The sequence below is a fragment of the Garra rufa genome, chromosome 3 (assembly GCF_049309525.1).
Source record: "Garra rufa chromosome 3, GarRuf1.0, whole genome shotgun sequence".
NCBI classification, from domain to species: domain Eukaryota; kingdom Metazoa; phylum Chordata; class Actinopteri; order Cypriniformes; family Cyprinidae; genus Garra; species Garra rufa.
Window position 1 is genome coordinate 55,031,004 of NC_133363.1, and position 11,598 is coordinate 55,042,601.

The following is an 11,598-nucleotide window of genomic DNA, read 5'->3' on the forward strand; positions in this document are numbered from 1 at the left end:
GGACTTTCCACTGTTTGTATCAATTTCTAAAATCTTATTATCTTCAGGCCTCATAGTAACATTTAGAAGATTAGAACTGGGTAATAAAATAGTTTACATTTTGTGATGAATCAAGCAGTTGAAATCTGCTATATATCACCCTATATGTGTACATCAGATATATATGTGTATATGTATATCAGATAATATTTGTTTATTAAACTGTTGTATAAAAGCAAAAGCAAAATCATAATCGCTGTCACACTGTTGATATGTAGAGTAATATTTGAAACAGCCTTAAGTGTGTGATCTGCTTAATTATATGTGCAGATGTGAACTGGTGATACATTATTGTATTTTTTTATGTGATATATATTCTCTCTCTTTACAGCAATGTCATCCTCCAGTGGTCCTCTGGCTGAGGAGCTTCAGTGTTCAGTGTGTCTGGATGTGTTCACTGATCCAGTGACCATTCCATGTGGACACAACTTCTGTAAGAGCTGCTTGAACCAGTGCTGGAACAACAGTGAGACCTGTATCTGTCCATTGTGTAAAGAAACATTCAGTAAAAAAACCAACCTCAAGATCAACACAGCACTTAGACAGGTTGCGCAGCTCTTTCAGGAAAAGTTTAGTCTAAGCAAATCTGAAGTTCTCTGTGACATCTGTGATGAAACTAAGATAAAAGCCTTGAAGACCTGTTTGATGTGTCAGACTTCTTACTGCAAAACTCACCTGGATCCTCATCAGAGAGTCATGAGCTTAAAGAAACATAAACTGATGGACCCTGTGGAGAATATAAAGGACTATTTATGTCAGAAACACGAGAGACCTCTGGAGCTGTTCTGTAGAGATGATCAGATGTATGTGTGTTCGTTTTGCACTGATGGAGACCATAAGACTCACAACACTGTTACTCTAGAGGACGAGAGTAAAGAGAAGAAGGCACGAGTTACTAATACAATAAAATTACTTCAATAATCTGATTTTAAATAGTAATTATTTTTTTAAATATGCTTACATATATTTTGTCAGCAACTGGAAAATCCATGTTTAGTGATCAAATGTGTGTTTTTGTCTGTTTATAGACTCATCTGATGAAGACACAGAAAGACGTGCAGCAGATGATCCAGGACAGAAACAAGAAGATTGAAGACATAAAACACTCAGCTGAATTTAGAAAAGTGAGTTGAAGATGTTCAATATTTGATGAATAATGATATTTTAATAGATAAAGCTCATTCATTAAAATATATATATATTTTTCAGAAAAGCACAGAACAAGAGAAAGCAGCCAGTGTTGAGCTCTTCAGAGATCTGATGCGCTCCATTGAGAGATGTCAGGCTGAGCTGCTGGAGATGATGGAGGAGAAGCAGAAAGCAGCAGAGAAACAGGGTGAAGACCTCATTCAAGAGCTACAGCAGGAAATCACTGAGCTCAAGATGAGAAACACTGAGTTGGATCATCTCTTACACACTGAGGATCACCTCCAGCTCCTACAGGTCAGTGTCTCTCTGTCTGCTCACATCACAGGACAACACTCACACTCCTCATGCTCAGGGATTTCTCCTCTCTCCTGCTGTAGATTGATCCATCCCTGTGCAGTCCTCCACACACCAGAAACTGGCCTGAGATCAGTATGAACACTGATGTGAGTGTGGAGACTCTGAAGAGAGCTCTGACTCAACTGCAGGAAACTCTAGATGAGAAACTCAAAGAAACTGGTAGGTCAATTTGATGATAGGCTGCAGTTGGTTTGAATGCCACATTTTTAAAGAGTTTATTTAACACTTATAAATATAATTTATATTCTCGTTGCTTTTTTGCTGTTTAGGAAGCTAATGATAATGATATTAAACGTCCTGGCGTTCAATGACACATTTTAAAATTATATGTGGGCTGTTTGTATGGGCTAAATCATTTTATTTTGTAACAACTTGTGATAAATCTGTTTATAGAATACTAATTTACTCCAGCGGTTCTCAATTACAGTCTTTGCCACCCTCCCACTCTGCATATTTTGCATGTCTTTCTTATTTAACACACCTGATTCAGATCATCAGCTCATTAGGAGAACGCGCCTTGCATGAACTGTGTTCCCATTGCTCCTTACTTCCTGAGCACGGGAAATCTGTGTTTACTTCACTATGGAACATTCATTCATGGATTTGTGCTACACCATGGCCTGTAGCATCTTCACAGAAGTGCAGCATCTTACTAGTGAAGTGTGAAGTGTCACATAACATACCTCTGTAAATAAATACAATTTAAATTTGCACAGTTTAATGCCCGTGAAATGGATAATATAGAGTTGTTTCAAACTAGAGTCATGGCAGAATATCCTTTGATGTCTACTTCGCAGGGCACTTATGGTCAAATAGAACAAACGTTTCAAGTGATAAGAGATGCAAACAAAATATGGACTGGAATTGAGAACTACACTTAATCACATCTTGGCCTGCGTCCCAATGTGCATTTTATTCATCCTAAATTCTATGCGATAGTAGTAATTTTCAATACTTTTTATGACAGATAGGGTGGATAGTATGCACATTGGGACGCAGGGACAGACTCCACGGGTGCTCAATATCCCTCCTCATTTCCTCGCTTCTTCGTTCTCCATCCTATGACCAAGCTCAGCCATCTTGTAGGACATCTCAATTCTCTAATTGCAATGTGAGGAGTCTTGAGTGAGGATACACAGGTGTATCTTATGCGGAAATGTTTTATCGACCAAACGTGATGCACATATAAATTCTCCTTCCCCTTCACATCTGTCGTAATAATTTACATTTATATTTTACCTTTGCAGTGTAAATAATGTCATATATTTCAACAGGGCATCTTGCTTTGTTAAAATAACAAACTTTAACAACATATGAGCAGATCCCGTTAGCGCAGCTGATGATGTTTTGAAGTTATGCTTGAGTGGTCAAGAATATTTCAATGTTTATTCTTTGATTCCAACCGCGGCAGTAAAAAGGGTGTTCAAGAGTTACAGGACAGGAGGAATATATTCTAAATAGGAATTTTTGTAACAAGTCTCTTTAATCTTTGTGGAAATTGGTATATCAGATAGAGTGTAAAGGAAACCTCAACATCACCAATTCATTGGATCGTTTTTTGGAATGTTGAATTAAATTATCAAAAATCATAAAGACCCCTAAAATTTGAGTGGTACTGTAAATATAATAACAGTCCTCATTCTAAACAAAATGATAATCAACTTTAATATTTAGTGAAGACAGTTAAACTACATATTATTTGATGGTGGCGGATGGGGCCTGAATAATAGGTTAAAGGTTGAAAACCACTACCATAAAACATGGAAACCCAATGTGTGTGTATGCCTGTGTTTGCATGGGTATAAAGAAATGCATGAAATTACACGTTAAAGGAGAAGTCCGGTGTGATATTGACCTAAAGTGTATTGAATCATGATACCGAGTGTGAACGTACCTTGCATATCTCATCTCGGTTTGTGTCCTGCAGTCCGAAATCTGTGGTCAGTTAGCCGACACTAACAACAGGTTGTCAATGAGGGTGAATAGGGCATCGGAGTAGCCATGTAAATAAATCACTGTTTTATGCCAGTAAAACAGTGATTAAATTTCTTGCAGGTACTGTCTGTATAAATCTTCTTGTAAATAAACTACCGGTGCTTTTTCTGAGTTCTCAATGTCTCGTTTTAAATGTCAGGGCCCTTGGAAGTCTACCAATGAAGTGTGGAGCTACTTTGTACCTCGTAAATGGCATAAAACAGTGATTTATTTACATGGCTACTTCGATGCCCTATTCACCCTAATTGACAACCCGTTGTTAGCGTCGGCTAACTAACCCCAGATTTCGGACTGCAGGACACAAACCGAGATGAGATATGCAAGGTACGTTCACACTCGGTATCATGATTCAATACACTTTAGGTCAATATCACACCGGACTTCTCCTTTAAGATCTGTTCATCAATTTTTATAAAATTTTTGTCTTCACAGTGTTGAGGGGGATGCAGCAGTATGCAGGTACATGTGATTTGTACACAATAACACTTTTCATATACAGTATATGTGTATACAATCATGTGAAAAAGTTAGGACACCCTATTGAATTCCTTGGTTTTCTGTACCAGGACATAATAAAAAATTATCTGGTTCTTGGCAGGTCTTAAAATTTGGAAAATAAATCCTCAGATAAACATCATCGCGTGACATATCACAGTATTATTATTTATTTAAGAAAAAACAGCCAAGAGGAAAAGGTCATGTGTGACGAAGTTAGGACACCCTATGATCAATTGCCTGTAGATCCACTTTTAGCAGCAATAACTTGAAGCCCTCATTTTCTGTGTGACTTTATCAGTCTCTCACATTGTTCTGGAGGAATTTTGGACCACTCTTCTTTTCAACGTTGGTCCAGTTTGTTGAGGTTTATGGGCATTTGCTTATGCACAGCTCTCACCACAGTATTTGAGTCAGGATGAGCTCTGGACTTTGACTGGGCTATTGCAACACCTTGATTCTTTTCTTTTCAGCCATTCTGTTGTAGTTTTGCTGATGTGTTTGGGATCATTGTCCTGTTGCATGACCCAATTTTGGTTCAACTTTGGCTGGCAGACAGATGCCCTCACATTTGACTCTAGAATACTTTGATATACAGAGGAGTTCATGGACGACTCAATGACTGTGAGGTGCTGCCATGTAATTTTAGATAGAAGAGGCTTTCTTTTGCCAAGCCTTCTAAACATCCCATTTTTATCCAATATTTTTCATTTAACATGTTAACTGAGGCCTGTAGAGTCTGAGGTGTAATTTTTGGGTTGTTTGCCATTTCTCTGAGCATTACACTGTCTGAATTTTCTGGGACGTCCACTCCTGGAAGGAGAGGTGTCTGTTTTAAATGTCTTCCACTTGTGAATAAACTTCAAATTGTTTGGAAATGGCCATATTACTCTTCTCAGATTGATAGCAGCAACAATTGCTTCTCTAAGATAATTGCTAATGTCTTACCTCCTTGGAATTGTGTTAACACACACCTGAAGGCTCCAGACCAGCAAACTGCCAAAGCTTATGCTTTTATAGAGGCACACAGACTTGCTGATGATCATTTAATCAAAGGTATTTGATTAGCAGTGCTTGACTGTTATTTACCCTCTTAATTCCAATGTTAACAGTAAGAGTGTCTTAACTTTGTCACACATTGCTTTTACATTTTGTCTTTATTTTTGTTTAATAAGTAATGACACAGTGAAATGTGTCATGTGTGGGTTTTTATTTTTTTTAATTTTTTATGATGTCCTGATATGGAAAACCATGGAATTCAATAGTGTGGCCTAACTTTTTCACATGACTGTTTATATTAATTCTTATACTATACTATACTGAACACTTAATTAAAAATTAAGCATGTTAGGAGCTTTGTATTGTGAAGATGTGGTTCATGTTTTCTGGTCTCTCTCTCTCAGTGGATGTGACTCTGGATCCTGATACAGCTCATCCAAATCTCACCCTGTCTGATGATGGGAAACAAGTGAGACATGGAGACATTAAACAAAAGCTCCCAAACAACCCAGAGAGGTTTGATCACTGCACCTGTGTCCTGGGAAAAGAGGGATTCTCCTCAGGGAGATTTTACTTTGAGGTGCAGGTGAAGGGAAAGACTAGGTGGTCTTTAGGAGTGGTCAGAAAATCTATTAACAGGAAGGGAAAGATCATAGTGTGTCCTCAGAATGGATTCTGGGCTGTGGGTCTGTGGAATGGGAATGAATATTGGGCCTGTGGCAATCCGCCTGTCTCTCTGTCTCTGAGCAGGAAACCGCAGACGGTGGGGGTGTTTGTGAATTATGAGGAAGGTCTGGTCTCCTTTTACGATGTGGAGTCCAGATCTCATATCCACTCTTTCACTGGTCAGTCTTTCACTTATAAACTCTATCCTTTATTTCACACATGTCCTAATGATAAAGGTAAAAATTCTGCCCCACTTATCATCACACCTGCACTCCAAAAAATATGTTGAATTTAATTAACATTATTTTTTCAGTGAAATTAAGTTTATTACATTAGTGTATGCAATGACAATTAGTTGAGTCAAATCAACATTCTTAATTCCCTCCAAAACTATTAAATTGAATAATCCTAAAATTAGTATCAAACTAAAATAATACAAATAATCAAGTTTAATTTTAAATGTTATTTCATGAACAGCTCTCAAAAATCAATTTTTATTTTTAGGTCTAAGCAGATAGTTTTGTCACATCCATGGCATGCTGTAATGAGTCCACTGAAGGCAAGAGTAGTGAGAACCCAAGTGCAGTTTATTTACAGACACGTGAAATCCAAAATCCAAACATAATCCAAACAATGACTTGACAGGAAACAGACTTAACTTGGAATAGATATAGACTTCGCATAAAGCAGACTTGACTTGGCATGAAACAGACACAGACACTCAAACCAACCAATGAAAACAAGGAACAAGACTATAGCAACCAATGAACAGATAGAACAGAGAAGCACATGTAAAGACATAAACCAATGAAAGCATAACACATAGAACAGAGGAACCAATAGCAGGAATACATGAGGGAGGGAAGGGGAAGCAAGACACTAACAGCATGAACCAAATACATAAAAGACATGAAAACATGAACATGAGCAAAACTCCAAAACAAAACCCAAACCACACGTTACATTCCCCCCCCTCTAAGGGCGACTCTAGACGCCCCCCAAAAAACTAAACCCAACAAGTCCAGGTTCATGCAGGGGAGCAGGTACAGAGTTATAGCATAGAGCATAGAACAGGGGACAAGACCATGGGCTATGGTGCAGTGATGGGCCTGGACCATGGAGCAGAGGCAGAAGTTAAAGCACTGGAGGACCTGGGCCATGGGGCAGTGGCAGACCATAAAACCCTGGAGGACCTGGGCCATGGAGCAGGGGCAGACAGTGGAGCATTGGAAGCTTGGCTAAACAGGCAGTGATGGTGATCTTCTTCTACAGAGGCGGTGCTTAATCTTCCTATTACACCGTAGAGTAGAACTTTCCAAAAGCTGTCGTTTTGGCACTCTGCCTTCAATATAATCTGTTTTTAGACAACAAAGTTCTGAACTTTTTTTTATAGTACAATGACCTCTTATACAGTACATCAAAAGACCCAGGATTTTGGGTTTCTCAGCTCATCGCCCCTTTAAGTAAGTAACTTTATTTACTTAAGGAAATTGAACAAGCATCAAATGTTTTTTTATTCTACTAAAACGTGTAAAATAAAAATATTCAGTTGAACTAAAATGCAACTGTTTCAAGTCAGTGTAAATTACAGATGTGTACAAAAAGTGTTTGAGAGTGTTAATTACAAATGAATGAATATACAACTCAGATATGAAATTAAGCATTTGTATTTGTATTAAGGAACATGATCTTTTTCATTTGTATTGCAAATCGGACATTGTTATAAATGGCAAATGTTACAGAACATTTTTGATATTTCTATTCAAATGCAAAATTATATTTGAAACATGTTCAGTTTGATTATCTGTCCATAATTTGATCAAATATACCTTATAGAGACTGAATGAAGTATTGCAGTTCAGCTTCAGGAATAATGTATGTGTGTTGATCTTATTTCACACACATTTGTGACCCTGGACCACAAAACCAGTAGCTTAACCCTTTAACTGATATCTCTACTGTACAGTTGAGCTAACTTTGATAGGAAATAAATCTATCTGGAGAAAGAGATGAGAGAGCAATCTTTCCACAGCTATACTGCCCCATCTCTGTGTGTGCTGTTTCCATGGAGGCATGGGAATTTCCAGTTTTCAAGTGACAGCAGCAGTTTACAAACTACAGTCAGTCACGCAGAAAGGAGATTGGTGCTGGTCAGTCATCAGATAATAGGGTCAAACAAGCAATCAAGGAAGTAGGAATGAAACCATAGTTGTTGTGGATAGGGTAGCAAAATATATGACAAATGCAGAAATGTTTATTATAATAATGATCCAAATCATGCGTGACCATATGGTTGATATGTCTGTAAAAGGCATGGTATAGCATATGTATTGCCATACGTATGGTGTACATTTTAGGACATCCTCAGGCCTCAGTCATACAATGAAAAGGCGTCATGCCTCAGTCACAGGACAAAACGGCATCGTGCCTTAGACTGAAAGGCTTCAGGTCTCAGAAAAATGATGTCAGGTGTCAGGTATCATACAATTAGACACCAGGCGAAACGGACTTAGATTGAAAGGCATCAAACAAAAAGGCATCAGGTGAAACGGACTCAGGTGGAGTGTGACGTCACACACACGCGGTTCAGAACAAGCAAAGTGGTGTGGAACGTCATTTATTCTGGACTTGTCACTATACTGAACAATTCTGTGAAAATATTGGTTCATTTATTAATAATAATATCCAGCAAGATGTAGGCCTATGCATTACTTTCAAAGGCATAATTTTAGGACATTGTGATTCTGACTCTACTAAAAGCAATGCTTGTTTTGTTATGAACTTATTTTTTTTCTTTGTAAATTTTATATGCACAAATATAAATTTACCAACAACAAACCGCAGTTTCTTGTTTTTTTGAAAGAATTTAAAAATGATCTAAACACCATTTTGTTGTCAGAAAATAAAAAAGCAAGAAGAACAATTTTTATTGTGCAGTGACTTTAAGCAGTATACTGTAAATGATGGTTAAATGTCTTACCCTCACGTTCTTATGTACTTCAATAATACTTCAGTTGACATAATGTATATTCATGATATTTTGTGTTATGTACAAACGTCTTTTAAATGTCAACTCTGTTCTTTTTTTTTGCATTAATAAAAAATAAAAAATAAAGTGGTGTGGAACGGAGCATTTATATGCAATGTTGTACTTCTCTTGTTGTTATATGTTCATATTCAATAAAAAAAGGGGTGTAAAACGGTTGAGGATGGTAAGCTGCTCCTTATATATTTTATTTTAACTAATTAAATTGTATTCAAAGGAGAAAATGCATTTCACGAGTATTGTGTGCATGTTTAATTGTGTGCATACAAAAAAAAACTACATAATCGCTCAAATATTTCACGTGGAGAGTCACAATGCACAGCCAGCACCAAACAGACAGAACGGCAAAATTCAAAACTAACTGAATTATATAGTGCCAACATTCAGAATTAAACAAACATAGTATTTGTCATGACCCAAAGCTAACGCAAAAAGTTAGTTGTAAAATGTTTGCTCTTTGTACAGTAAAACACTGGCAGTTCGAGCTAATTTGTAAAAATAGACTTTGATTCCCGAACTTACTCTTGTTAAGCCGCTGTTGTCAACTAAAAAAACTTTTACCCTGCAAGTGTCAATCTGGAAGTAAGAAACACGGAAGTGTGAAAAGGCTAATTAGTTAATCCTCTGTTGCGTTGCGCAAGTATACTATGTTACGTTCTTCGCGCTGATATCACTGTCCAGATTCCAACTAGCAGCTACATTGAATATTTATAATAAAACAGCTATCTATACTAACAGAAAATTTTGATTACAACAAAATTATTACTATTTTCAACTCAAAACCCAGATGACTTAACTTGTTTAGAACAGACATCAGTCATTAAAGGTAAAGCTATACAGGTAGTTTTTAGTCTGGCCTGCCGTGGCATGTTATGCAATATTTGCATTGAAATATTTGCAAGGTGTTTTCTGGAATGTACAAACTGCAAAATAATAACATATTGGCGAAAACATGCTTGCGAATCTTCTCATTATAACAAACAAAGAATAGACACGGTGTAAATGTGTAGTGTAGACAATGATCTATATAATTAATAATACACTGTAAAAAATTTGCTGTAGTTCTGCAGCTGGTTGCCAGTAACTTACTGTAGATTTTTAATTTATGTTATTTACTGGCAACAGTTTGTTCAAAGTTAAATGAACATTAAACATTAACAAGTCTTTGTCTTTACAGAATAAAACTATAAAATAACAACCTACTGCAAAGCATTCTGGGAACCAGAAACCTTCATCAACCTTTTTCTGTTTTTTTCCTTCAGATTTTGGTTCCCAGAATGCTTTGCATGAGGCTGTTATTTTAGTTTTATTCTGTAAAGATAAAGACTTGTTAATGTTTAATGTTCAATTAACTTTGAACAAACTGTTGCCAGTAAATAGCATAAATTTAAATCTACAGTAAGTTACTGGCAACCAGCTGCCAGTAATACTGTAATTTCTACAGATTTTGTTTACAGTGTACTTATTTCTATTAAAGATCAGTGAGTATGAGATTCTTAGATTATAATGGAACTTGAGATTGCGATGAACTGTAGTGAGTGGAAGCTTATTATAGTGGAAGCTTTGCAGGCTTTCTAGACTTAAACTTAAATCTATAATTTTTAAAAAAAGGCTTTATAGGTGTAAAGAGCACCCTCACTAATGAAACAGTGAAATATGGCTCTGTATCCAGGCATGCACTTTTGCGTTTATAATGATCTGATAGCTATCCAAATAGTTTAAACTGTTCCATGTATAAATGACCACATAAATGTGTCTCCTCAGAACGAGTATAAATATGAGCTTTAATTCCTCCGCTAATATGAGAGTGAGCGTTGAATTTCCTCTCAATACTTTTAATTTAGGTGAATGTATTTTAAACCCCTGGCTGCAGTGGTGTAGTGCAGGGTATTGTCAGGGCCCTGCCCTGACAGCCCTGTCTGTCCTGTCTCTGTTCAATGTTTCTATGTTTGTCTTATGTCTAAGCACATGGCTGTGTCTTTGTTTGTCCAGGCCATGTGCTCCCTTGACCCTGCCTCCTTGTTTTCAGTTTCCACGCCCCCTTGTTTAGTCCTCATTTTTTTCTGAGTGTCGTCACCTGTCCTTCTTGTTTGGTCCTTGTTTGTCTTATTGTCTTCACCTGATCCTCATGTGTCCTGTTCCCTTTATATTATGCTCTTTCCCTCTTGTCTTTGTTGATTCGTTTTGGTGTGTGCGCTCTCTAAGCTTTCTCCCTAGCCTAGTTAAAACTTGCTTTCTGGTATATTTCTCCCATCTTTTGTTGAATCCTAGTTTTTGATTTATTGTTTTTGGTTATCCCCCTCCCCCCCCCCCTCCCCCAGTCATAGTTTGTTGGACCCTGCCCTGCCTCCTGAGTTCCTTGACCTGCCTGGATTCCTCTGTTGTGTGTTCCCCGGCTTACCATTTGGACTGTCTTCCTGCCCCTTCTTTTTGTGTGCCCTGTCCCTTCAATAAATTGTTAACTGCTCATTCTGCTTTTGGGTCCTCTCTTGCAAATCGTGACAGGTATACGGCGTATACCGTCTTATCAGTCGGCTTTGTGTATACCTACTTCTAAATACCCTCTGATGTGCATCATTCAGTTGTGTCCTGCATTAGCCACAAACATGACAGACCACCACATGAATAGCTCAGTTACACATGAATAAATTAAAATATTTCCTAAAAACACCCAGTAAAGACAGTGATTAAACATAGTATAAATAGCTTAAATAAATAGAACAAACATACAAATTAAACAATTTCAAACAGAGCCCAAGGGTACAACCTGCACCAGGGCCCCACAAACCCCAGCTACGGCCCTGGTCACAGGTATTTATGGCAAAAACAGACCATAAACAAGCAGTACAGAA

The 11,598-nt window shown here is 37.4% G+C and overlaps 1 protein-coding gene across 3 annotated transcripts; it reads left to right on the top strand.

The window, feature by feature from the left end:
• Nucleotides 1-372: 372 nt before the first annotated feature.
• Nucleotides 373-6,009, top strand: LOC141331374 (E3 ubiquitin-protein ligase TRIM39-like). 3 transcript variants are annotated; one of them, XM_073836409.1, is made up of 6 exons: nucleotides 373-930; nucleotides 1,089-1,163; nucleotides 1,249-1,482; nucleotides 1,566-1,704; nucleotides 3,973-3,999; nucleotides 5,439-6,009. In XM_073836409.1, the coding sequence occupies exons 1-6, from the start codon at nucleotides 373-375 to the stop codon at nucleotides 5,987-5,989; spliced, it is 1,584 nt and encodes a 527-aa protein (XP_073692510.1). In that variant the 3' UTR covers nucleotides 5,990-6,009. The 3 variants fall into 3 exon arrangements, with proteins under 3 accessions (XP_073692510.1, XP_073692509.1, XP_073692511.1); XM_073836408.1 differs by having other exon boundaries at nucleotides 373-924; nucleotides 1,068-1,163; XM_073836410.1 differs by having other exon boundaries at nucleotides 373-924; nucleotides 1,068-1,163; nucleotides 1,375-1,482.
• The last annotated feature ends 5,589 nt before the right edge of the window (nucleotides 6,010-11,598 follow it).

Excerpts from the sequence above, each read along its gene's own strand:
- LOC141331374 (XM_073836408.1), top strand. The coding sequence starts at position 373 with ATGTCATCCTCCAGTGGTCCTCTGGCTGAGGAGCTTCAGTGTTCAGTG. Across the intron at positions 1,164-1,248 it reads ACTCAGCTGAATTTAGAAAA|AAAAGCACAGAACAAGAGAA; the intron begins GTGAGTTGAAGA and ends TATATTTTTCAG. Across the intron at positions 1,705-3,972 it reads TGAGAAACTCAAAGAAACTG|TGTTGAGGGGGATGCAGCAG; the intron begins GTAGGTCAATTT and ends TTGTCTTCACAG.